Source organism: Hylobates moloch, unplaced genomic scaffold (genome assembly GCF_009828535.3).
Source record: "Hylobates moloch isolate HMO894 unplaced genomic scaffold, HMol_V3 SCAFFOLD_205, whole genome shotgun sequence".
In the NCBI taxonomy this organism is placed as follows: Eukaryota; Metazoa; Chordata; class Mammalia; order Primates; family Hylobatidae; genus Hylobates; species Hylobates moloch.
In genome coordinates this window covers 8596-36452 of record NW_026652480.1, presented here as the reverse complement: position 1 = coordinate 36452, position 27857 = coordinate 8596, and the positions used below count along the sequence as shown (strand labels likewise).

Below are 27857 nucleotides of genomic sequence, written 5' to 3'. Positions count from 1 at the left end.
CAGATAATGATGAGATAATGGCTGAAAAATTTCTGGAATTAATTAAAGACAAGAATCTTCAGATTCAGGAAGCAAACTGAATACCAAGCAGGATAAGTAAAGAAATTTCAAACACATGAAAATGAAACTGCAGAATACCAGAGATAAAGCAACCAGAGAGAAAAGACATTCTGCACAACTGTTACATTCATAGCAGATTTCACAACAGCAAAATGGGTGCCAGTCAATAATGGTATATTTTCAAAGTACCAAGAGAAAATAACCAAGCTTAGAAGTGTATAGCTACCAGCTGGGCACAGTGGCTCACACCTGTAATGCCGGCACTTTCGGAGGCTGAGGTGGGCAGATCACCTGAGATCAGGAGTTAGAGACCAGCCTGGCCAACAATGGCAAAACCCTGTCTCTGCTAAAAATATAAAAAATAGCAGGGTGTGGTGGTGCGTGCCTGTAGTCCCAGCTACTTGGTAGGCTGAGGCAGGAGAATCACTTGAACCCAGCAAGTGGAGGTTGCAGTGAGCAGGGATCACGCCACTGCACTCCAGCCTGGACGACAGAGCGAGACTCTGTCCCAAAAAAAAAAAAAAAAAGTATACAACTACCTAAATTATCCATCAGATGAGTGAGGATGAAATAAATATATCATCAAACATAAACAAGCTACCAGCAGAGACACACTAAAGGAACTCCTTAAAAGGTATATTTCTTTCTTTCTTTTTCTTTTTCTTTTTTTTTTTTTGCAACGGAGTCTCACTCTGTCGCCCAGGCTGGGGTGCTGTGGCACGATCTCAGCTCACTGCAACCTCTGCCTCCCGGGTTCAAGTGATTCTCCTGCCTCAGCCTCCCGAGTAGCTGGGATTACAGCCGCATGCCACCACTCCCGACTAATTTTTTGTATTTTTAGTAGAGGTGGGGTTTCACCATGTTGGCAGTGTTTACAAGATAATATAAACAAAACCAGAAATGTTCTGCTATACTAAAAGTGATGTCATCTGCAACCATTTACCCAGGCAAGAAGAGTTATATCAAAGTTTTCTTCATTCACATTTTTATTACACTTCTGAATATTTGTATAAGCGAGTAAACGGCTGAACCACATTCCAAGCCACAATCTTAAATATTTTAAATACTGATGAAACCTGGTTGTGATGAGCAAAAACAAAAACATTCTGTATACACATACCCCCACATACTCTTAAGATGTGAAACAGTACCGTGTTCCCTCCCTGTCTAACCATATTCCAAAACGTTGCCTGTCAATGTGACTGAATTGTAGCTGACATATAATTCCATTTCAGTGTCACATTATTAATCCCATAGTGAAAGAAATGTTTCTAAAACATGAAATTCTTTCTTACAAGAAAGCATGAAATAGGTATGAAACTATACTTATAGGGTTGAAATTTTAGTCATTTTAAAGGTCACTTTCTGCTTTATGGCACTGGGTTGCCTTTTCCAATATTTAAGTCTCAAATACACATTTAAAAAGAACTGTTATGACTAGTCAAGTCATACATGTCAAATTATACAAGATGCAGTCCCAGGAAAACACCAAAATACTTTAGGAAATGGAGCAGTGATGGCATATACAAAGGTTTATCACATGTCGATACTCTACATAAAATAATGCCAACACACCCTCATTTGATGGCTTCTGTTTTGGAACACGCTTGCCCTAAGGTTTTATTTACTTATTTTTATTTTTATTTTTTTGAGACAGAGTCTCACTCTGTCGCCCAGGCTGGAGTGCAGTGGAGCAATCTTGGCTCACTGCAAGCTCCAGCTTCTGGGTTCATGCCATTCTCCTGCCTCAGCCTCCCAAGTAGCTGGGACTACAGGCGCCCACCACCACGCCCGGCTAACTTTTTTGTATTTTTAGTAGAGATGGGGTTTCACCGTGTTAGCCAGGATGGTCTCAATGTCCTGACCTCGTGATCTGCCCGCCTCGGCCTCCCAAAGTGCTGGGATTACCAGCGTGAGCCACCACGCCCGGCCAAGGTTTTATTTTTTAATTAGCCTATGGCACTTACTTTATTTTCTAATTTTTTTCCAATCATAACAGTGAATGAAGAACCTTTATTTAAAAAAACTACCTGATGATTCCAATTATTGTTCATGTACAACTTTATTTAAAATGGCAATCTGAGTTGTCTTCCTGACATACTCTGTACCAAATCTTAGTACTCAGTTTCATCAAGTCCTTTGCCAGTTCATATATTCAAAAGAAACATGATAAAATGTAAAAGGAGAATGGAGTGCGTTAAGGAATAATCAATAATTTAAGATTATCAATAATTTTGATATTAATATTAATTTCTTAGCTGTCCTACTTTAATGATTTTCACTGAAACTCTGGCACATCTTTAATAGTCTCATGACATTACTATTTAAATAAACATGATTTTCATCCAAATTATTTTATTCTTCTTCTTTTTTTTTCCTTTGGAGACAGGGTCTCGTTCTGTCGCCCAGGCTGGAGTGCAGTGGTGCGATCTTGGCTCTCTGGAACCTCCGCCTCCCAGGTTCAAGCAATCCTCCCGCCTCACCCTTCCAATTAGCTGGGACTACAGATGCCCACCACCACCCCCAGCTAATTTTTGTATTTTTAGTAGAGACAGGGTTTCACCAAGCTGGTCTCAAACTCTTGACCTCTGGTGATCTGCCCACCTCGGCCTCCCAAAGTGCTAGGATTACAGGTGTGAGCCACCGCGCCTGGCCTATTTTATTCTTATTTATAACGGTTTTCTCAATTTGTAGCTTAAATTGAAAGTATTCGCAAAAATGAGAATAATTTGACTCTACTACATAAAGAAATAATTTTTCTATCCCAAATGAAGATAAAGTCACTTCTCACAAAATAAACATTAATTTAGCAGAATTAAGTTTCCTCCTATGGCATTTGATGCTTGAGGATTACCAAGGATCCATGCAATAGAGCACTAAATTTTGGAATTAGCTGAGAATGATCCCAAATTTCCTCTAGTAAACATAATTTTGGCCACAAATGAAGACAAAAGATAAAAGTAATTAATTCTAGAAGAACACCTCTCATCAGAAATTAATAGATCTTATTTAGGTTTCTAGGAAGCATTTAACTACATAAAACTTATAGGGAAAAATGGCCATATTTGAAAACTGCTACAAGGATCAATGCAGAGCACAGGATTGTAATGAGCAGAGTCACAGAACATACTAAAGAGGTATGGACAGTCAGTCCTACTGGAACCTGTAGAATCACATTCTTATATACCTATGGAGAGAGAGAGAGAGAAGTCAGACATTGAAAATGCATGTCATGGGCCCGGTGTGGTGGCTCATGCCTGTAATCCTAGCACTTCGGGAGGCCAAGGCGGGCAGATCGCTTGAGGTCAGGAGTTCGAAACCAGCCTGGCCAACATCTCTACTAAACCGTCTCTACTAAAAATACAAAAATTAGCCAGGTGTGGTGGCAGATGCCTGTAGTCCCAGGCCTGTAGGGAGGCTAAGGCAGAATAATCACTTGAACCCGGGAGGCAGAGGTTTGCAGTGAGCTGAGATCGCGCCACTGTACTCCAGCCTGGGAGACAGAGGAAGACTCCATCTCAAATAAATTAAATAAATAAATAAATAAAAATAGTAAAATAAAATGCATGTCATAAGGTGAGACCACTATTTCTTTGATTTTTAATTGGATATTTTTCTTTCCTTTTTCTTTTAAATATATTTCAGCCAGTGCTACACTACATGTAATATTATTGGTTTGAATGACTTTTGAATCTAACATTTCATTTAATGTTACAGAATCAGACTCAATTCCCACAATAATTTGTTAAATCTCATTAGTTCTGATTTTTCTGCTTTTTACATAAAGTATATTATTTTAAGAAAAGCTATATCCCAGTGTCACCTCTGTAATGAATGTAAACATTTACTTCCTCTTACCATGTTTCAAATTAGAATACAGAATTCTCTCTAAATTGAAGACTTAGAGGAAAAACATTAAAACAACAAAAAACTAAATTATTCTTTCATTCCCATTTGCCCTTCTCTCCCCAGATAGCTTTTAAAGCCTTGTTATTCACATATTGTACAACTGAATGTGACCTTTACTATGACTAGCAATGCAAAAGCTCCTGCATTCAACTCAGTTTCTATTTGCTATTTGGTTTTGAAGATAAAGGAGTTCAATGAAAAACATTGGGAAAGTTTATACTTTAAAAATAAGTTTTAAAAAACATTAACATGTAGGTAACTTGGGAATACTTTTTGTTTTCTTTTTGTAAATACCTGAATTATGATTTCACACCCCAAAAAATACAAGTAACCAACCCAATCTGCAACAAAGTGCTATCTGAAAACCGTCATTCAAAAAATGACATTTTCAACAATCCTTGGGATGGAATACCACCTTAGTAATGGCCACCTATTTTTCTGGTATATATAAAGATGAAATATATATAAAGTTGGCCGGGTGTGGTGGTTCATGCCTGTAATCCCAGCACTTTGGGAGGCTGAGGCAGGCAGATCACAAGGTAAGGAGTTTGAGACCAGCCTGGCCAACATAGTGAAACCCTGTCTCTACTAAAAATACAAAAATTAGCCGGGCATGGTGGCGTGTGCCTATAGTCCCAGTTACTCAGGAGGCTGAGGCAGGAGAATGACTTGAACCTGGGAGGCGGAGGTTGTGGTGAGCCGAGATCGTGCCACTGCACTCCAGCCTGGGCAACAGATCGAGACTCCGTGTCAAAACAAACAAACATATATATATATATATATATATATATAGTGAAAAGCTATATTTAAAGTGTTAAATTATGACCTCTTATGGCAAGTTACAGAATTTTAAAGACAACTGAGGTCAGGTGTGGTGGCTCACGCCTGTAATCCCAGCACTTTGGGAGGCTGACGGGGGTGGATCACCTTAGGTCGGGAGTTTGAGACCAGCCTGACCAACAAGGTGAAAACCCGTCTCTACTAAAAATACAAAAATTAGCCAGGCATGGTGGCAGGTGCCTGTAGTCCCAGCTACTCGGGAGGCTGAGACAGGAGAACTGATTGAACCAGGGAGGTGGAGGTTGTAGTGAGCCAAGATTGCACCACTGCACTTCAGCCTGGGCGACAGAGCGAGACTCTTGTCTCAAAATAAATAAATAAATAAAGACAACTGAATTCAAAATGTTTTAAAAGGGTCACTACTTATCTTGTAGCAATGCACACTAATTTGCTAAATCAATAAATCATAAACATAAGCATACTCTTCATTGACATAATCAATCAAATGCACATCTCCAGATGTATTTTAGAGTTTGAGAAAAATTTTCAGGTACCATATGGTAATGGCAATCTACTCAAAAACAATTCTACACTGCATAAGATTGCAGAGTCATCCATCTTCCCAACTGTATGTTCAATGAAAGTTCCCCAACAAAAAACAGCAGTGCTTTGTAGTAACCCTTCGCCATAAGAAAAAACAGCTTTCTATATTAGAAAATGCTAATCCCAACTGGGCACGCTGGCTCGCACCTGTAATCCCAGCACTCTGGGAGGCCAAGCAAGGCGGATCACCTAAAGTCAGGAGTTTGAGACCAGCCTGGCTAACAGGGTGAAACCCTGCCTCTACCAAAAATACAAAAATTAGTTGGGTGTGGAGGCGGGCACCTGGAATCCTAGCTACTTGGGAGGCTGAGGCAGGAGAATCACTTGAACCTGGTAGGCGGAGGTGGCAGTGAGCTGAGATTGTGCCATTGCACTCCAGCCTGGGTGACAGAGCGAGACTCCGCCTAAAAAAAAAAAAAAAATGCTAATCTCTTAAATGTGGCAGAAACATTACAGAAAGAGCTTTAAATGAGGCACATGATCTAAAAAACAACATAAAATATTAGCTTACTGATTTATACTTCATCTTGTTCCACTGGCAGATATCCTCATTCTCCAAAGCACAAGGGGCTGCCACTTCTGAGTGAGCCCAGCATTTCAAAATCGGGAACTCTGAGAAAAGTGGTAGAAAATGATGTCAGAAAACCTGTATTTGGACTCAAAGCTAGGCTTGTATTAAACCTCAACAGATAGAAGTTGTCAAACATTTTATTTAATACATTATGTATATGATCTGGACCCATCTATCACATTCTGTTATTTTAGCATATTTTTTATGTGAATGCCTAAGAAATTAGAAAATTACAAAAGTATTGCAAAAGTTGAACGTCACTTCTTTTTTTTTTTTTTTTTGAGATGGAGTCTCACTCTGTCACCCAGGCTGGAATGCTGTGGTGCAATCTCGGCTCACTGCAACCTCCACCTCCTGGGTTCAAGCGATTCTCCCGCCTCAGCCTCCAGAGTAGCTGGGATTACAGGTGCCTGCCATTGCACCCAGCTAAATTTTGTATTTTTAGGAGAGATCGGGTTTCACCATCTTGGCAGGATGGTCTTGAACTCCTGACCTCGTGATCCACCCGCCTCAGCTTCCCAAAGTGCTGGGATTACAGGCGTGAGCCACTACGCCCGGCCGAACATGACTCTTAATGAATCTCATTGTACTCAAATTTGGGGCTGCTCTTAAAAATTTAATGTAAGAGGTACCTTTAATAGAAACAGAAAACAAGGTTGGATGAACAAAGCTAATATAATTGAACATTTTTAATTTTCTCATCATGAAAGGTATGATGGTAACAAATGTAGTATTAAAAACTTCCCATCTGTCGGTTTTTAGTAACAGCACTGCTAACTTTTTTTTTTTTTTGAGACAGTCTCGCTCTGTCTCCCAGGCTGGACTGTAGTGGCGCGATCTCAGCTCACTGAAACCTCTGCCTCCCAGGTTCACGCGATTCTCGTGCCTCAGCCTCCCGAGTAGCTGGGATTACAGGCACATACCACCACACCTGGCTAATTTTTATATTTTTAGTAGAGACGGGGGTTTCACCATGTTGTCTAGGCTGGTTTCGAACTCCTGACCTCAACTGATCCGCCTGCCTCGGTCTCCCGAAGTGCTGGGATTACAGGTGTGATACACTGCACCTGGCCCCAGTGCTACTAACTTTTATAAACATTCTAAATCAACCCAAATTTGAAGACACAAAGAACCAAAAACTGAAAGGGGCTTCGTAAACTAAAGAAAATGTCTTGGCCAGGTGCTGTGGCTCACGCCTGTAATCCCAGCACTTTGGGAGGCTAAGGCGGGTGGATCACGAGGTCAGGAGTTCGAGACTAGCCTGGCCAACATAGTGAAACTCTGTCTCTACTAAAAATACAAAAATTAGCCAGGCATGGTGGCGCACGCCTGTAGTCCCAGCTACTCAGGAGGCTGAGGCAGGAGAGGCGGAGATTGTGGTGAGCCGAGATTGCACCACTGCACTCCAGCCTGGGCAAGAGAGCGAGACTCCGCCTCAAAAAAAAAAAATAATAAGAAAGAAAGAAAACATCTTGAGAAGACTGCAAACTGCAAAAGGTTTTTATTTTATTTTATTTTTGAGATGCAGTCTCGCTCTGTCACCCAGGATAAAGTGCAGTGGTGCAATCTCGGCTCACTGCAACCTCCGCCTCCTGGGTTCAAGTGATTCTCCTGCCTCCGCCTCCCAAGTAGCTGGGATTACAGACGCCTGCCACCTCGCCCAGCTAATTTTTTGTATTTTTAGTAGAGACGGGGTTTCACCATGTTGGTCAGGCTGGTCTTGAACTCCTGACCTCATGATCCACCCACCTCAGCCTCCCAAAGTGCTGGGATTACAGCCGTGAGCCACCATGCCCGGCAGCAAAAGCTAATTTTTCAGTTTACCCAAATTCCCACATAAAAACAGAAACGACAATTACGCAGCAAAATAAAAAACTCACAGACAAAATTTACAACAAAACTAGGTGATAAAATATCTTCCCAAACATCAAAATACATGCAAGTGGAAACAAAACATCAAAAGCCACAGAGTCCTGCAATACTGATAAGAAACAAAAAGCAACAGAGGGCAATGTGGACCAATGGCTGCAAAAAGAAACACATAGTACATGCCTACTAATATTAAATGGCTACTGAGAAGAGAACACAGCACTACCTATAGTTTTGTCAAAGGAATCAAACCTGAATCTGATCATACTTCTGGAGGCAGCTGCCAATTTCCAGTAAATAAAGAAGTATGAGGAACATGAGTCCAATTAGCAAAACCCCAGCGATGACCAACTCTACAGGTCAAATGGCCCAGGTTCTTTCAACAGATCAGTGTTGAAGAAAGGAAAGGGATAGAGAGAAACCTGTACATTAAAAGACTTAATGGAAATAATAGATTTTTATAAATGGACAAGACCTTAGTCTTGGTATAGTGTCTTGGAATGCCCATCTGGATGATAAACATATAAAGAACCATAAGGAAGTATTTAAAAGTCAGGACGGTGGGTTAGTCTTAGAGGGAAGGAGATGACAGTTGGGGCAGCGGAGTAAAGGACAGGGATGGCAAATGCATGTTTCTTTTTCTTTTAACTTTTTGATTGTAAATTAAAGCACACACATAAAAATCTACTCAAATACTCATGTCCTTTGTAGGGACATGGATGAAACTGGAAACCATCGTTCTCAGTAAACTATCGCAAGGACAAAAAAACCAAACACTGCATGTTCTCACTCATAGGTGAGAATTGAACAATGAGAACTCATGGACACAGGAAGGGGAACATCACACTCCGGGGACTGTTGTGGGGTTGGGGGAGGGGGGAGGGACAGCATTAGGAGATATACCTAATGCTAAATGACGAGTTAATGGGTGCAGCAAACCAACATGGCACATGGATACATATGTAACAAACCTGCACATTGTGCACATGTACCCTAAAACCTAAAGTATAATAATAAAAATAAAAATTAAAAAAAAAATCTACTCAAATACACAGTTTAGTGAATTATTATAAGGCAAATACCCTTGTAACTACCACCTAGGTCAGGAAATAGAGCTCTGCCAGCCACCCTAGCAGAAGGAGAACTTGCCACCATACCTTTATTCTGATGTTTCAACCCTTAAAAAACACTTGGAGCCCTCACCTTGGTCACAAAACATCAACAAATCTGGTTGATTGACCACAATCGAGGCTTCTCCATCTTGACTGTGCGGCCGATGATAGCGGTAGTGCACAGGCAAAAAGGCTTGAAAACAGTCAATGCACTGTGAATCTCGTCTGGCATAAATGAGAACTTCAGACTCCTTGGACAAATAGTTAGGGGCCTCTATATCAAAATTTTCTGAAACCATCACTGCCTGTTCAAAAAGAAAATAAATATTAATCAAGAAGAAATGAATGAGGAAGATTTTTAAAAAGTTAAAACCAGAAGACTATATACAGATACACAGCAGTGTCAAATTTGCCCCCTTTATAAACAATTTCCATTCCCCTTCCATCCTCAATTTTAAGGAGAAAAACGCAAGACCAATTTATGCTTAATAAAAGTCTGCTTACTAAAAATAAACTGGGGAAATTATATTCTAGGGTACCAAATTTCCCCATAATAAAAATCATTCCTGTAATACTTTCTTATTAGTCTTTGTTTAGGTGACAAAACAGGTACCTAGGAACGGAGAAATTTCGTGAATATAGCATTATTCAATAAGTACAAAAACTATGACAAAAGGTTAAACCTGTATTGAGTTAAAATGATTGGTATCATTCTGACAATTTCCTGTTCTTCAGAGAAGCCAGTGAGACGGCAGTGAGTAAGAGCACTGCGGTCAGGAAGTCAAAGCAAAGGTCCGCACTCTTTCTAGAGAGGGTATAAAAAGTTAATGGAAAAAATAGTAACTGATTTCTTAAAATAATATGGTAAAAACTATTTTATAGAAAAGTATAGTATTCTACACCAAAAGTGAAAATGTACATGTGGCAGCAATTAGACCTAAGTTATAACATGTATGTTTATTTATTACATATATATCCACATATACATACATATTTATGTACACACACTCACATATATCCACATACACACATAGGCATTATATACGTGACCTATGTATATATGTATGGATGTACACACACACACACACACACACAACTTCTCTTCAGATTGTCCATGCAAAACCCTGGTATAACTCAGAGAAACAAACAGCATTAACTCCTTCCCATCACATCAAGCATCCTAACTTTCCTCTGACAGTGACACCAAGTGCTATGTTTTCTTTATATGTTGTTCCTTTTCAGTTAGTCATAGCAGGAACAGAACTCATTGGCAAAAGTCAAGGAATTATATCATCTCATGAGTCATAAGGGACTTTGGAAGTAATAAAATTAAACCACTGTCCCAGCAAAGGTATTTTTCAGGTATACCGTGACTGCTTGAATACTTTCCGTGACTGGAAGGAAGCTCATTACTATGAGTCATTTCGATCTATCTACTGTTATAAGGTTATTTCTTTTTCATGAGTAGAAACTTTATGTACTAGCCTATAACATTTACCAGTTGTTCTTGCTTACAATGTCTGCAATAAATTCGTTCCTTATTCCACTAGGGATCCTTCAATTATCAGAAGGCAACCATAGCCGCCGCCACGAAGTCTTCTCCTGACAAGGGAAACGTTCACAGTTCTCCTGGGTTCTCATGACACGGTTTCCAAATCATTCATCATATTAGCTGCCTCTGAAATACTCACAGAGTATAGTAGCAATATTATCTTCTGTAGGCAAAACTTGCATTAGCTTTTTGGCAGCCTTATCTCACTATGCTTTATATGTACTACTATTTTATTTTATTTTTTGAGACAGAGTCTCACTCTGTCACCCAGGCTGGAGTGCAGTGGCACAATCATGGTGCACTGCAGCCTTGACCTCCTGGGCTCAAGCGATTCTCCTGCCTCATCCTCCCAAAGAGCTGGGATAATAGGCATGAGCTGCCTATTCTTTTTTTTTTTTACCTAGCCTCTTCTTTTTTCTTTTTAAGACAAGGTCTCACTCTGTCACCCTGGCTGGAGTGCAGTGGCGTGATCACGGCTCACTGAAGTCTCAACCATCCAGGCTCAAGCAATCCTTCCACCTCAGCCTCCCAAGTAGCTGAGACTATAGACACACGCCACCACGCCCGGCTAAGTTTTTGTATTTTTAGTAGAGATTAGGTTTCACCATGTTGGCCAGGCTGGTCTCGAACTCCTGACCTCATGATCCTCCCGCCTCGGCCTCCCAAAGTGGGATTACAGGTGTGAGCCACCACGCCCAGCAGTTAATTAATTTTTAAACTTTTTGGTAGAGGTGGGGTCTCACTGTGTTGCCTGGGCTAGTTCAAACTCCTGGCCTCAAGCAATCTTCCCACCTCGGCCTCCCAAAGTGCTTGGATTACAGGTATGAGTCACTGAGCCCAGCCGTTTGTGATATTTCTGTCACACATCTTACTTGTACACATAGTATCAATGCTATGCTACATTGTTATTATTTTTGTCAATTATCTTGTAAAGAGATTGAAATAGTAAAAAAAAAAAAAAAAAGGGAAGGAAGTCTTACATATTTACCCATGTAGTTACCACCTGTCATCATTAACTTTGCTCCTCTGGATGTAACATCTTTTTTCCTCTTACTACTTTAAACATTTTCTTTATCATTATTTTAAGCTATTTGATTATCATGTGCCTTGATATAGTTTTCTTCATGTTCCTTGTACTTTAGCATCTTACATATTTGAGTTTACAGTTTTCATTAAACTCAGAAAGTTTTCAGCCAATTTTTCTTCAAATATTTTTTCCATCCCTGCCTCTCACTTTACTCTTCGGGGACTCCAGTTACATGTCGGGCAAGCCACTTAGTTGTTACACAGTTCATTAATGCTCTGTTCACCTTGTAAATCTGTTTCTTATCTGTTTCACATTTTTGGTAGTTTCTATTGCAGTATCTTCAAGTTCCTTCATCTTTTCTTCTGCAATATTTGATCTGCCACTAACTTATCCAGTGTATTTTTCATTTCACACACTGTAGTCTTAATCTTTAGAAGTTCAATGCTGGTCGGGTGCGGTGGCTCACGCCTGTAATCCCAGCACTTTGGGAGGCCAAGGCGGGCGGATCACGAGGTCAGGGGACCGAGACCATCCTGGCTGACACGGTGAAACCCCATCTCTACTAAAAATACAAAAAATTAGCTGGGCGCGGTGGCAGGCGCCTGTAGTCCCAGCTACTACTGAGGCCGAGGCAGGAGAATGGCGTGAACCCGGGAGGCGGAGCTTGCAGTGAGCCGAGATTGCACCACTGCACTCCGGCCTGGGCGAAAAGAGTGAGACTCTGTCTCAAAAAAAAAAAAAAAAAAAAAAACCCAGAAGTTCAATGCTGACTTTTAAAAAATATCTTCCATATTTCTAGTTAAATTCTGAACACATGAGATGCAGTTACAGTAACTGTTTTAAGGGCCTATTAATTATTATTGTTTTTTTAGATGGAGTTGGAATTTCCCTCTTGTTGCCCAGGCTGGAGTGCAATGGCACCATCTCAACTTACTGCAACCTCTGCCTCCCGGATTCAAGTGATTCTCCTGCCTCAGCCTCCAAGTAGCTAGGATTATAGGTGCCCACGACCACACCCAGCTAATTTTTTGTATTTTTAGTAGAGACGGAGTTTCACCATATTGGCCAGGCTGGTCTCGAACTCCTGACCTCATGTGATCCACCTGCCTCAGCCTCCCAAAGTGCTGGGATTATAGGCGTGAGCCACCAAGCCCGGCCTGCACCCTGTTAATTCTAACATCTGGGTCAATTCTGGATTGGTTTTAACTGATTGATTCACCTCCTCATTATAGGTCACTTCCCCCCCCATCCTTGCTTAGCTGCTAATTTATTATTAGAGTCAAGAAATTGCTAATTTGATCTTGCTGGATATGTCTGTATTCCTATACACATTCTTGAGCTTTGTTTGGGAATGCAGATAAGTTACTTAGAAACAGTTTGATTTTTTTTTAAGGTTTTGTTCAGTTTGTGGCTAAGTATTCCCTGCTACTGAGTAAAAGTTCTGTTTTTCCATTGTTCAAGAAATTATAAGGCTTTTCTCAGTCTGGTTGCTGGGACGAGGTACTACGCCTGTCCCTGTGTGAGTGCCAGACACTGTTACCACTTGTTTTGTCAGACGGTTCTTTCCCCGGCATCAGGTAGTTTCCTAACATACACACACTGATAAATACTCAGCTACATACTTGAAAGGAACCTTCTGTTATTCCTGGAGTTCTGCCTCTGTGAAGTTCTCTCTCCTCTGGTACACTGTCTTGTGAATTCTAGTGACCTTGGCCTGCCCAGAATCTCAACTTTATCTCCTCAACTCAAGAAGTCCACTAGGCTCTGCTTGAGTTTCTCCTCCCTGCATTAAGCCTGAAAATATTCTCGAGGAAATAAGCTGGATGACAGTAGGGCTCACCTTACTTATTTCCCTTCTCTCGGATATCTCTGCCCTTCATTGCCTGATAGTCAATGAATTTTTTCATTATTTCATATATTTTGTCTATTTCTTGCTTGTTTCAAGTGAAACTAAATCTGTTACCTGTTCTCCACGTGACCAGAAGCAGAAGCCTTAATACTACATACTTTGGGCCGGGCGCGGTGGCTCACGCTTGTAATCCCAGCACTTTGGGAGGCCGAGGTGGGCGGATCACGAGGTCAGGAGATCGAGACCACGGTGAAACCCCGTCTCTACTAAAAATACAAAAAAATTAGCCGGGCGTGGTGGGGGGCACCTGTAGTCCCAGCTACTCGGAGAGGCTGAGGCAGGAGAATGGCGTGAACCCGGGAGGCAGAGCTTGCAGTGAGCCGAGATCGCGCCACTGCACTCCAGCCTGGGTGACAGAGCGAGACTCCGTCTCAAAAAAAGAAAGAAGAAAAAAAAATACTACATACTTTGAGTAAAACTTACGGTTTCAAAAAGTGTTTCCATTTTGACCCACAAAACAGCAATTTTATATGTTTCAATCTAATATTATACTGCTTTCAAAGAATCTAAGAGACTTTTGATGAAAAAATATGTTTAATAATCCTACCTAAAAAAGTGAAATGAGGTTTATTTGATCTGCCTTATCCTTGGTGAACCTACTTAAGGCTTGCATTTATTTTCAAATTATTCACAAACCATCACAAACTCCTTACAAAGCATTTTGCTGGCACATCACTCATTTAATTTGGGCCCACAGTTCCATTTGCTGCAGCCAAAAATTTTATTTCCTAGAGCAGAGTCAAGACATTAATCCAGGTATACAGGCATCAATCAGTCCCTACATATAAATTCCTTCTACCCAGTCACACTTATTATATAACACTTAGCATAACAAAGTTTCTCTGTACAAGGAATTGGGCCACAATCTCAACTAGGCAGAAGGAAACAGCAACTAATATGTCAGGCATCAAATTCCATATATTTAAATGTCACAAATGTAACATCTATTTTTCTAGAAGTTTCCAAAATAAAGAAGTAAATACAAGGCTTATAATTAGGGATTAGAAGATTAGAAAGCAGAAAATCAAGATCAAGATAAACTTGTTAATCAATCTATAATGGCACTCTCTACCTGTACCCTTTTCTTCTAACAGTCAACCTTCAAACATCCAAATCTCATCCCCATCCAAAGGTATGAATTTTTGGGTAACCCCCATCCAAAAAACTTCCATTTTCTTAGAACATGGTAAGTGATTTTATTAAGTAGATTTAAATATGATTCCAACCCATATCCTTACAAGCCAAAAACTGTGTTGAAATTTGAAATCTATTATTTTAAATTTGAAAAGCCTCACTTAGAATTCATAATTCATTGAAGAAAAGAAATAAATGAGATCCTTCTGGCCAGTGGCTCACGCCTGTAATCCCAGCACTTTGGGAGGCCAAGGTGGGCAGATAACCTGAGGTCGGGAGTTCGAGATCAGCCAGGCCAACATCGTGAAACCCCACCTCTACTAAAAAAACAAAAATTAGCCGGGCATGGTGGCATGCACCTGTAATCCTAACTACTCGGGAGGCTGAGGCAGGAGCATTTGAACCAGGGAGGCAGAGGTTGCAGTGAGCCGAGATGGTGCCACTGCACTCCAGCCTAGGCAACAGAGACTCTGTCTCAAAAAAAAAACAAAAAACAAAAAACAAAAAAAAAACATTAAATTTAAAAAAAAATGAGGTCCTTCCATAATTGTATGTGTATGTAAACTGTCATACATACACAAATAACTGAGAACACACTTGCTGATTGGTAGTTGACATAGGCAGAATGTTATCACTGCATACCTTTTTATATCTACTCAATGAATCCATGAGAATGTAATTACTTATTCAAAAAAAATTAATAAAATAAATGGGTAAAGAAACTGGCCTAAACCATGATTAGAAATAAACTGCCATCATGAATAACTATAGATCCATCTATTTTACAGTTTTAAAAATTTGTAAGTAAATTACAATCTTATCAACTAAGACAGTGTCTCCCAAAATTTCTTAACAGAAATCACCTGGGTTACATATACCTACTGCATACCCACAATAATTAAAAAAAAAAAAAGGAAATAATTTGGGTTCTTCAAACCAGATTTTGGGGCCCAATCTAGACCTACTGAATCAGGATTTCCCGGGAAGGCAATAATCTGTACAAAAGTGCCCCCAAGGAATTCTTATCAAAGTTGGGGAAACTTTTCTAACTACGGGGTAAGATTCAGGTCCAGCAAGGGCAACAACATTGCAACTAGACAATCTTGGATCCATTTACTGGCTCTTCCATTTACCTCTATGATTTTGGATAAGTTACTTGGCTTCTTTGTGCCTCACATTTTTTTTTTTTTTTTTGAGACAAAGTCTCATTCTGTCACCCAGGCTGGAGTGCAATGATGCGATCTCGGCTCACTGCAACCTCCACCTCCCAGGTTCAAGTGATTCTCCTGCCTCAGCCTCCCAAGTAGCTGGGATTACAGGCGCCCACCACCACACCTGGCTAATTTTTTGTACTTTTGTAGAAACGGGGTTTCACCATGTTGCCCAGGCTGGTTTCGAATTCCCAAGCTCAGGCAATCTGCCTGCCTTGGCCTCTCAAAGTGCTGGGATTACAGGCGTGAGCCACTGCACCCAGCCCTCAGTTTCCCTATATATAAAATGGAGATTCCACCTCCAGAGTTGTTATAAAGATTAATTTATGTAAAGGGTGTGGGACACGATCTTTCTTTTTAAAAGAAAATGAAGACATCTGGCATATAGACATCTATTAAATATTAGTTTCTTCTCCTCACATATCAAACTTACCCAGATGTTGGGGAATATGTCATTCTCATTGACAAAGTTACTGTTGAGGCACTATTTATTAATCATTAATTATCTCAAGACATACACATACACACAGATAATTTTCTTAGTCACTGAACTATGAACCACCTTAAAAAGTATTTAACTAGCTCAGTTTAGTTGGCTTATTCCTGACAAGAGTCACTCACTTGTCAAAGACTATGCCCATTCTATCTCTAAAAATGTCACTTTATACGCTTTAACAAAATGAAAAGAAAACCTGGCCGGGCGCGGTGGCTCACGCTTGTAATCCCAGCACTTTGGGAGGCCGAGGCGGGCGGATCACGAGGTCAGGAGATCGAGACCACGGTGAAACCCCGTCTCTACTAAAAAATACAAAAAATTAGCCGGGTGTAGTGGCGGGCGCCTGTAGTCCCAGCTACTCGGAGAGGCTGAGGCAAGAGAATGGCGTGAACCCAGGAGGCAGAGCTTGCAGTGAGCCGAGATCGCGCCACTGTACTCCAGCCTGGGTGACAGAGCGAGACTCCGTCTCAAAAAAAAAAAAAAAAAGAAAAGAAAACCTATTTTTCCTTAATCCAAACTATAGCACCGCTAAATTCTCTCCCAAAAAATCCCCTAATAACTGTACCTCTGTTATGTTTCTCTCTCGTAATGAGGCCAGCTCATATGGATCCACATAAAGTCCTGCAGGAATGTCCTGTTTAATTAAGAGTCGGCATGTCTGTAAGTCCTCAATGCTTTCTCCAAACTTCACTTGGATTAAAAGGTCTCTGTAAGACAAGTACATTTAAAGTAAATCTCTTCATTCAGCTGTTAAATGAGATAACATAACACTGTATTCCTATTAGTGAAAACACTATATTTCAAAATCCATTTTCCAAAAGTAGATTATAAGGTCAAATGAAATATTTATAACATGTGAGAATCATCCATTAGATCTTTCATAATTCATGTCCTAAGCCACTATAGCATTATTGTAAACATAGACAAAGCTCAATGAAAAGGAATGGAATCCAATAACATTCACACAATTTTCAATAAAGGTACCAACGTAATTTAACGGAGAAAGGATAGTCTTTTCAACAAATGGCACTGAAACAACTGGATATTTACACAGAAAAAAATAGGCCAGAGGGCAGGCATGGTGGCTCATGCCTATAATCCTAGCACTTTGGAAGGCTGAGGCAGGTAGACTGCCTGAGCTCAGGAGTTTGAGACCAGCCTGGGTGACATGGCAAGACCCAGTCTCTACCAAAAATACAAAATTTAGCTGGGCATGGTTGCACATGCCTGTGCTCTAGCTACTCAGGAGGCTGAGGCAGGAGAATCTTTTGAGCCTGGGAGGTGGAGGGTGCAGTGAACCAAGACCATGCCCCTGTACTCCAGCCTGGGTGACAGAGCAAATCTCCATCTAAAAAAAAGAGAAAAGAAAAAATAGGCCAGGGATGGTGGCTCATGCTTGTAATCCTGGCACTTTGGGAGGCTGATGCAGGAAGATCGTTTGAAGCCAGGAGTTTGAGACCAGCCTAAGCAATATGGAGAGACCCCTGTCTCTAAAAAAAGTAAAAAAATTAGCCAGGCATGGTGATGTGTGCCTATAGTCCCAACTACAAGGGAGGGTGTGGTAGGATAATCTTTTGAGCCCAGGAGGTCGAGGCTGCAGTGAGCTCTGAGAGCACCACTATATTCCAGCTTGGGGGACAGAGACAAGACCCTGTCTCAAGAAAAAAAAAAAAGAGACAGAGAAGATATTTTTTAAAAAACTAAATGCAACTTTAAGAGATGAAGAATATAATTTCTGAAATAAAAACTTACCCAGATGTAATTAAAAGCCATTAGATGCTGAAGAAGAAAAGATCAGTGCCTTGGAGACAGAGCAACAGAAACTATCCACACTGAAGCACAGAGAGGAAAAAAGACCAGGGAGAAAAAAGGAACAGCCTCCATGGCCTTTAAGCAATATCAAGTAGTCTAGTATACATATATCTGGAGTTCCTAAAAAAGAGAAGAGAATGTAACAGAAAAAAAATGAAGATATAATGGCTGAACACTTTCTGAATTTCATAAAAATTATAAGTATACAAATCCAAGAAGCCAACCAACCCTCAGCAGGATAAATACAAAGAAAATCACATCAAGGCACATTATTATCCAGTCAATGGAAAACAATCTTAAAAGCTATCAATAATTATGGAGAGATTAACAAAGATAAGAATAAACTAGAAGATAATGGAGCAACTTATTTAAAGTACTAAAAGAAAAGAGGCTGTCAATCTAGAATTTTATATCCAGGAGGAAAATCCTTCAAAAATAAAGGCAAAATAAAGATTCAGACAAACACAAACTAAGAATTTGTCACTGCAAGAAATGACAGAAAGTAAATGATACTAGATAGAAACATAAATCTGTAAGAAAGATCAGAAATGATAAGTATGTGGGGGAATATAAAACACTTTTTTCTCATGTATTAATTGCTTTCAAACATGATTGCTAGACAAATTGGAGCCCTTGAGCATTGTTGGTGGGAATGTAAAATGATGTGGCCACTATGGAAAACTCTGACAGTTTTTCGAAAAATTACAATGGAATTATCATATGATCCAGCAATTCCACTTCTGGAATTAAAAGCAGGCATTTAAGAGCCAACCGTAAATCCTGTTCACAACAGCATTATTTGCAACAGCCAAAAGGCAGGAGCAACCAAAGTGCCCATCAACAATGAACAAATAAACAAAATGTGGTATAAACATACAATGGAATATTACTCAGCTTTAAAAAGAAGGGAAATTCTGACATACCCTAAAACATGAAGGAACTGTGAGAGCATCATGCTACGTGAAATAAGCTTCACAAACATTACATGATTCCACTTATATGAGGTACCCAGAGGAGTCAAATTCACAGAGACAAGAATGCTGGTTGCCAGGAGCGGAGAGAAGGAGGAATGGGTAGTTATTGCTCAGTAGGCAAGGAGTTTCAGTTGTACAAAATGAAGAGTTCTGTAAATGAATGGTGGTGATGGTAGCACAATAATGTGCATGTACTTGATGTCACTGAATTGTATGCTTAAAAATAGTTAAAATTAGGCTGGGCGTGGTGGCTCACACCTGTAATCCCAACACTTTGGGAGGCCAAGGCAGGCGGATCACGAGGTCAGGAGATAGAGACCAGCCTGGCCAACATGGTGAAATCCCATCTCTATTAAAAATACAAAAATTAGCTGGGTGTGGTGGCGGGCACCTGTAATCGGGAGGCTGAGGCAGGAGAATCACTTGAAACAGGGAGTCAGAAGTTGCAGTGAGCCAAGATCGTACCACTGCACTCCAGCCTGGCAACAGAGCGAGACTCCATATCAAAAAAAAAAAAAAAAGTTAAAATTGTAAATTTTATGTTATGGGTATTTTATCACAATTAAAATAAATAATGTGAAAAGTGACTGCTTAAAGAAAAACCAATAATAATATATTGTGGGGTTCATAACACAAGTAAAAAATAAAGTAAAATATGTGATAACAACAGCATAGAGTCTAGGAAGTGAGGAGCGTCTCTGTCTGGCCGCCCCGTCTGGGAAGTGAGGAGCGCCTCTGCCTGGCGGCCCCCTCTGGGATGTGGGGAGCGCCTCTGCCCATCCGCCCCGTCTGGGATGTGGGGAGCGCCTTGCCCGACTGCCCCGTCTGGGAAGTGAGGAGCGCCTCTGCCTGGCGGCCCCCTCTGGGATGTGGGAAGCGCCTCTGCCCGGCCGCCCCGTCTGGGAGGTCTACCACAGAGGCCAGAAGCAATGTGGGGGCTGGACGTGGTGGCTCACGCCTGTAGTCCCAGTACTCTGGGAGGCCGAGGCGGGTTGATCACTTGAGGCTAGGAGTTCGAGACCAGCCTGGCCAACATGGCGAAACATATGAAAAATACAACTGACCAACCAACCAACCAACCAACCAAGCGACAACAAAACAGGTCTACCCTGGAGTCGTACTCTAATTTTTTCCATTTTCCTCCCTTTCTGATCCTTTATCCCACTTTCTTTTTCTTCCTCTTCCTTCTTCTTCTTCTTTGTCAAATAGAGGATTGAGTTATTATCATTGATCCATACAAAGTCCCTCTCTCATTTATTTTCTTTAATTCCCACCCCCCATTTCTATTCCCCGTCTTCCCATGGGCAACCTTCCTAATATGTTTGATATGCATCTTTTTGTTTGTATGTACTTTTAGAAAATGTTTAAAAAAAAAAAAAACAGCATAGAAAAGAGAAGGAGATGAAGCTATCCTGATAAAACAGTATCTGTGACATGGAACAAAATTATCTGAAGGTAGACTGTGATAGGTAATGATTGCACATTGTAAACCCTAAAGCAACAAATTAAAAACAGAGAGAGGTATAGCTAATCATCCAAAAATTGAGATAAAATAGAATGCTTAATAGTCAATTTACCCAAAATAAGGCAAGAAAAAAAGGAGAAGACTAGATGCAACAAAGAGAAAAACAAATAGATAAAAAAGCAGCTAGACAGATTTAAACCGAACCAACCATATTAATATTTACATTAAAAATAAATGGTCTAATCACTCCAATTAGAATGCATAGACTGACAGATGGATAAAACAGCAACTCCTTTCACAGGCTCTTGGGATTTGGAAAGAAAAAAAAAGGCCACCCTGAAGTATATGCTATCTACAGGAAACACACTGAAGATAAAGGTGATAAAAGTAAAAGGACAAAAAAAGATATGCAAATATTAATAATAAATATGAGATGGCTATATTAATATTAGAATAAGGTGACTTCAGGACAAGGAATATTGTCAGTCATAAAGAAAGACATTACACAAAGAAAAAAGGGTCAATTCATCCAATTCATCAAGAAATTATCAAGAGCATTAAGAACAACCCTAAATGTAGCATACACACCCAAAAACAGAGCTTCATTTTTAAATTCTATTAAACATTAAAGGAATAAATAATACCAATGCTACACAAGCAGAAACTAGAGAAGAAAATGTTTCCCAAACTATTTGATAAGGCCGACAATGCCCTGACAGTGAAACCAGAATAAGGCATCACAACAGAGTTACAGGCCAATAGCCTTCATGAACATTCAAGTAAAACTACTTAGCAAGTTATTGGCAAAACAGATCCAGATATGTTTCAAGAAGATAGTATCGCATGACCAAGGAGTAGGTTCACTATTGGAAACATCAATGTACTTCATCATATTAACAGAATAAAATATAAAAATTGTATGATCCTCTCAAAACAGAGGAAGAAAAGGTATCTGACAAAATTTAACACCCAATCATGAAAGAAAACTCTCGGGAAACTAGAAGCTTAAGATTAAGTCCTCAACTCATAAAAAGCTATTTACAAAAAACCTAACACAAATATACTTCATGGTGAAATAACTATACCCTTTTTTTTCTTCTCAGATGGAGTCTTGCCTCGCTCTGTCGCCAGGCTGGAGTGCAGTGGCATAATCTCGGCTCACTGCAACTTCTGCCTCCTGGGTTCAGGCGATTCTCCTGCCTCAGCCTCCTGAGTAGCTGGGATTACAGGCGCCTACCATCACGCCCAGCTAATATTTTGTATTTTTAGTAGAGACGGGGTTTCACCATGTTTGCCAGGATGGTCTTGAACTCCCGACCTCGTGATCCGGCGGCCTCGGCCTCCCAAAGTGCTGGGATTACAGGCGTGAGCAATCACGCCCGGCTTAAAAAAATTTTTTAAAAAAATAAATGAATCAGAATTTATAAATCAAGTATCTGAGAATCATTTCAAAATAATCACCTTGCGAAGCTTCAGTTTGGGCAAGCTTTCTTAAGGAACAGTTCCCACACCTTTTTACCAGACTTTTAAAGATCTTCAATATGGGCAAATATTCATCTTTTGAAGATAATTTCTTTTTCGGAAACAGCTTGGTCATTTAGAATCAACTGTAGTAAGACATAGTGATTTAGAGTAGTGTATCATAGTACTTGAGATGGCTTTGAAGTATAACAGTACTAAATTAGAGTCAGAGCTCAATCACCCTAATTGCTACCAAATTACATAAATTCTTTGAGCTCTACCTCCCTCATCTGAAAAATAAGAAAAAATCATCTATCTCATGCCACTGTGAAGATTAAATGGAATATTGTATATATAGGCACTGGTTGTATATATAAAACGACCTCTGTATACGAGAGGGTGTGTGTAGGTTCTGTACAAGTACTATGCCATTTCATACAGGGAACTTGAGCATCGGAGGACTCTGGTGTCCTCAGGGGAGGTCCAGGAGGAACCAGTCCCCTCAGACACCAACGGACAACTGTACGTGGTAAACAATATAGATTTGTTTGCTTCTTTGCTCCACTCAGTTAATCATTATTTCAAAGTGTGAACCACATATGCCATCCCCGAGTAACTCTGAGGAAGCAAGTGATTTTTCTTTTTTCATTTTTTTTTTTTTTTTTGAGACAGAGTCTTGCTCTGTTGCCCAGGCTGGAGTGCAGCGGCATGATCTTGGCTCACCACAACCTCCACCTCCCAGGTACAAGTGATTCTCCTGCCTCAGCCTCTGAAGTAGCTGGGACTACAGGTGTGTACCACCATGCCCAACTAATTTTTGTATTTTTAGTAGAGAACAGGGTTTCACTATGTTGGTCAGGCTGGTCTCGAACTCCTGACCATGTGATCCGCCCACCTCAGCCTCCCAAAGTGTTGGGATTACATATGAGAGCCACCACATCCGGCCTGATTTTTCAATTTATACATATTTCAACCATCAATTTTTTGCTCTCAATTATACGAGACATTATTTTAATAGAAATAGAAATCAATGGGCAACTTACCTGTGGAAACCATCTTTCAAAACTTCTTGCCTCAAAATAATTTCAGAACACGTGGCCCTTATGCCTATAAGAACCAAAAGATATTTTTTAAAAAACAAAAGCACTGAATAAAATATTTAAATAATTAGAAAAGAGTTATTTTAGTATTCCAAATTGCCTAGAAAATCTAACCAACCTAAAAACAAAAACCTTTAAAATTTAAGCAATTTGAGACATATATATAAATCTACTTCCAATATAGCACTGTGGTTAAGAACAATGACTCTGGAGTTAGATTGCCTGATTTCAAATCCCAGTCTGTAACTTAATAGCTGTGTCAACTTTGGGCAAGATAGTTTATCTCTCTACTAGCTGTGATAAGAATTTAATGTATGTAGAAGCACTTAGAACAGTAGTAAGAATACATATTAAGTGTTCTACATAACTGTTTGTTATTAATATTACTTTATTCAGGTGACCCCAAGATGCCAAAAAGGAACAGGATGGCTAAAGAGCCAGGAAATCTCCATTTTAATCCTAGTTCACTGAAACTGTGTATCAGATAGATACATACTGGCAACTTCTATATTCTAACATCCATGCCTACAAAACTAGGAAAATGGTACACTTATGCCTTGTGGAGATGCTGGAAGGTTTAAAAAAAAAAAAAAAAGCAAAGCTGGAGGCACATAAAGGTTCAATGGGTTCCACTGTAAACTTAGAATAAGCACAAATCTCAGTATACTGACTTCATCCAGATTCCAGACATTCAAGCTGTTAGAGCCAGGTGTGCCAGATCGCACCTGAGGTGGGAGGATTGCTTGAACCCAGGGGATGGGGGCTGCAGTGAGCTATGATTACACCACTGCACTCAAGCCTGGGTGACAGAGAGACATCATCTATCATCTTGTCTCTAAACACAAAAAAATAAAACTATTACTCAATGTAAGCATCTTAAAACTGTGAAAATTCAATTACTATTGACCAGCAACTCTGCCAGGCATTTGCTATGGAACTTTGTCCCATTTCAAAAGCTGTAAATCTGTGGGAAGAACATTTTAAAAACATACACAAGCCTGGACAACATAGCGAGACTCCATCTCCGTTAAGAAAAATACAAGAATTAGCTACTTAGGAGGCTGAGGTGGGAGGATGGCTTGAGGCCAGGAGGCAGAGGGAGGCTGCAGTGAGCAGAGATTGCACCACTGCACTCCAGCCTGGGTGACAAAGCCAGACCTTGTCTCAAAACAAACAAACAAACAAACAAAAAAACCCCAAACACATACAGAAAACTATATATTATTTACATAATCCTGTTACTATCATTGAATATTGCTAGATCCATTAGATGTTTTTCTGAAAAGATGCATTAAGAAAAATGATGTGAAGGTGAAACTATCTGAAGGAATGAAAAAAGAATAGAAAAAAATAACGTTTGTTAAATAACATCTAACATGCTAGATCCCCTACTTGGTGCTTTCATATGTGTTTTAACTTTCACAATCTATAGCAAAATAAGCAAAATTACTGCCATTTGTTTGCAGGAGGAAACTTGAACTTCTAAAACATTAGTAAATGGCCGTGGGTCATACAACTAACTACGTGACCGATTAGAAGAAAGGTTTGCCTGACTTTTAAAGCCTAAGATACTTTCACTTTCAACACGAAAATTGAAAGAAATTTTAGTGTTACAGCTCTTTTAGAATTTGTCTACTTACATTTCACTGAAAAATCTCCAACCCTCAAAAAAGAAATTGTATTTGCTTTGGAGAAGCATATGATCTTTTCCCAAATAAACAAATCCCAAATCCCATATGTATCTTGTACCAATCCAGATTTTTATTTGTTCTTTTTTTATTTTTATTTATTTATTTATTTTTTGAGACGGAGTCTCACTTTGTTGCCAGGCTGCAGTGCAGTGGCACGATCTTGGCTCACTGCAACCTCTGCCTCCTGGGTTCAAGCAATTCTCCTGCCTCAGCCTCTAGAGTAGCTGGGACTACAGGCACGCGCCACCACGCCCGGCTACTTCTTGTATTTTCAGTAGAGATGGAGTTTCACCACTTTGGCCAGGCTGGTCTCGATCTCCTGACCTGGCAATCTGCCCACCTCGGCCTTCCAAAATGCTAGGATTACAGGCATGGGCCACAGCGCCCAGCTAAGCAAGGCTGTGCCTCTTAAAAAAAAGAACAAACAGCCTGGGTGCGGTGACTCATGCCTGTAATCTTAGCGCTTTGGGAGGGCGAGGCAGGCGGATCACAAAGTCAACGGTTTAAGACCATCCTGGCCAACATGGTGAAACCCCGTCCTTACTAAAATACAAAAAATTAGCCGGGCGTCGTGGTGTGCACCTGTAGTCCCTACTACTTGGGAGGCTGAGGCAGGAGAATCGCTTGAACCTGGGAGGTGGAGGTTGCAATAAGCTGAGATTGTGCCACTACACTCCAGCCTGGCAACAGAGCGAGACTCTGTCTCAAAAAAAAAAAAAAGAGACAAAGCCTTACTCTGTCAGGCAAGCTGGAATGCAGCGGCATGATCACAGCTCACTGCAGCCTTCAACTTCTGGGCTCAAGCAATCCTCCCGCGTCGGCCTCCCAAGTAGCTAGGATTACAGGCCCACGCCACCACACCTGGCTACTTTTAAATTTTTTTGTAGAGACAGGGTCTTGCTATGTTTTCCAGGCTGGTCTTGAACTCTTGGCCTCAAGCAATCCTTCCACCTCAGCCTCCCAATGTGTTAGAATTTCAAATGCGAGCCACTGTGCCCAGCACAAATCCAGATTTTTCTTCATCATGTTTAATTTTAATGCGGGTAGGGTGGGAAGTGAGGACTACTATCCAACTATAAATTAAATTAGAAGAAAAATTTTGAACAGGCTTAAATTCTATTGGTATGTACACCAGACAGCAGTTCATCACTGGGACCGGAGGAAGGCTAATTTACAAATAGTACAGCAAATACTAGAATATTATGATTTTAAAGGCAAAAGTACCATTTTTAAAACGAATTTGTTGGATGTGAATTTACCTTCAACATTTTTCCTCTTAAATATTACTTTGGTTGTGGTGAACTGGCTCTGGAAATCGATTCCTTTTTACTTTTTTTTTTTTTTTTTGAGACAGCGTCTCCCTCTGTCACCCAGGCTGGAGTGCAATGGCGCGATCTTGGCTCACTGCAACCTCCGCCTCCCTAGTTCAAGCGATTCTCCTGCCTTAGCCTCCCGAGTAGCTGGGACTACAGGCGCACACCATCACGCCCCGCTAATTTTGACCCCTTTTTAATTATACAATGCCAATGTTGGAATCCTCTACAGATTACCAAATCCAACTGTTTAAAAATCCTTCTGGCCGAGCATGGTGGTTCACATCTGTAATCCCGGCACTTTGGGAGGCTGAGGAGGGTGGATCACCTGAGGTCAGGAGTTCAAGACCAGCCTGACCAATATGGCGAAGCCCCGTCTCTACTACAAATACAAAAAAGTAGCTGGGCATGGTGACGGGCACCTGTAATAATCCCAGCTACTTGGGAGGCTGAAGCAGAAGAATTGCTTGAACTTGGGAAAGGCGGAGGTTGCAGTGAGCCGAGATCGCGCCATTGCACTCCAGCCTGGCAACAGAGTGAGACTCCATCTCAAAAAAAAAAAAAAAAAAAAAAAAAAAACTTCTTGGCCTCATAATCCTTTGTTTAGATAAACTTGAAAACCCAATATGTAAACACACAAGCAGAACTGCACTGATTGACAGATACTAAATGGATCTAAATGGTACCAAGGATGACAGAAATATCCTCATTTCACAGATGGAGAAACTTGTCGGGTTTATGCTTTAATCCCATCAAACCTTACCACTTTATTGTAATTATTCCCGCACTTGCCCGTCTCAGTAGTACAAGCAGTTTGCCAACTACTACTTGCACGAACAACTAGCAGTTTGCCACGGAGTCCTATATTCAGTTTGGGGATTCTCAGGCCTCCCAGGGCGCTCAGGCCTTGCTGGCCCCTTGGTGATCAGAAGCTCTGTGCAGCTCAAGAGCATCCCAAGACGCTTGACGGCTGACTTTCCTTCTCAGAACTTCAGTAACAGGGCGGCCAGTCCAGCCTGGGAACCGCAGGGCCCGAGCCCGACTCTCCCGGAGCCCCGGGATCCGCCGCAGACCAAAGCGCACGGGAGGGCAGGGGAGAGGAGGAGGGCACGCGGCTCCAGTGTTTGACCTCCTCCGGCTCGCCCTACTGATCTAGGTCCCGCCCCGGGTCCCCGCATCCCCGCAACCCGCGGAGAGGCCCGGGAGCCGGGACCGCTTCCCACGCTCTGGCCCCCCAGCCCCGGCGCACTCCGCAGCCCCGCCCCCCTTACCGGCGTCGGAGCGCGCGGCAGTGAAGGCCGCGGAGGGCCCGCGAGTGAGCCCGGTCGCCGCCCCGAGGAGCAGCCAGGCGACCGCCCGAACCGCCGCCACCCGAGCCGCCAGGACGCCGGAGGCCGGACGCCCGACAGGGGCGCGCGGGGCCAGGTGCGGACGCAGGAAGGGGCCTGGCCGCCCGCAGCTCCTACCGCGCGCTGCCCCAGATTTACCGGCCGGGACCGAGGGCTGGGTGCGCGGCCTAACGCCCGCGGTTCCCAGCTGCCGGCAGCCCCGGCCCCCAAGGCTTCCCGCGCGGCGGTCGTCCCCGCCCAGCCGTTCCTCGCTCCGCCCACCCGGGGGCGGCCGAGGAGCTGCGCACGCGCGGGGAGGTGCGCCCGGCCTGTCGCCGTGGAAACGGCTCGGCCTGCGCCCGCCGGAACCCGGAATCCCAGCACGCCGAGGTGGGAGCCGGTGAACCGTGCCCCCGGCCGGCCCCCACCTCCGCTTCCCGGTATTTGAGGGTTCGGGCCTCCCGCCGGGGACTTCACCCC

At 41.6% G+C, this 27857-nt stretch overlaps 1 protein-coding gene and 1 pseudogene across 1 annotated transcript; one reads left to right on the top strand and one right to left on the bottom strand.

Annotated features, from left to right (window-relative positions):
* Positions 1-1028: 1028 nt before the first annotated feature.
* On the bottom strand, positions 1029-27690 carry LOC116464129 (phosphatidylinositol-glycan biosynthesis class X protein-like; the record flags this gene model as incomplete). The annotated part of the gene is made up of 6 exons (XM_032147400.2): positions 1029-3247; positions 5864-5964; positions 8996-9209; positions 16799-16940; positions 22989-23052; positions 27321-27690. Coding segments are annotated over 6 exons (1035 nt in total), but the record flags the coding sequence as incomplete, so codon positions are not given.
* LOC116464132 (U7 small nuclear RNA) lies at positions 24651-24680 on the top strand (annotated as a pseudogene).
* Positions 27691-27857: the final 167 nt, after the last annotated feature.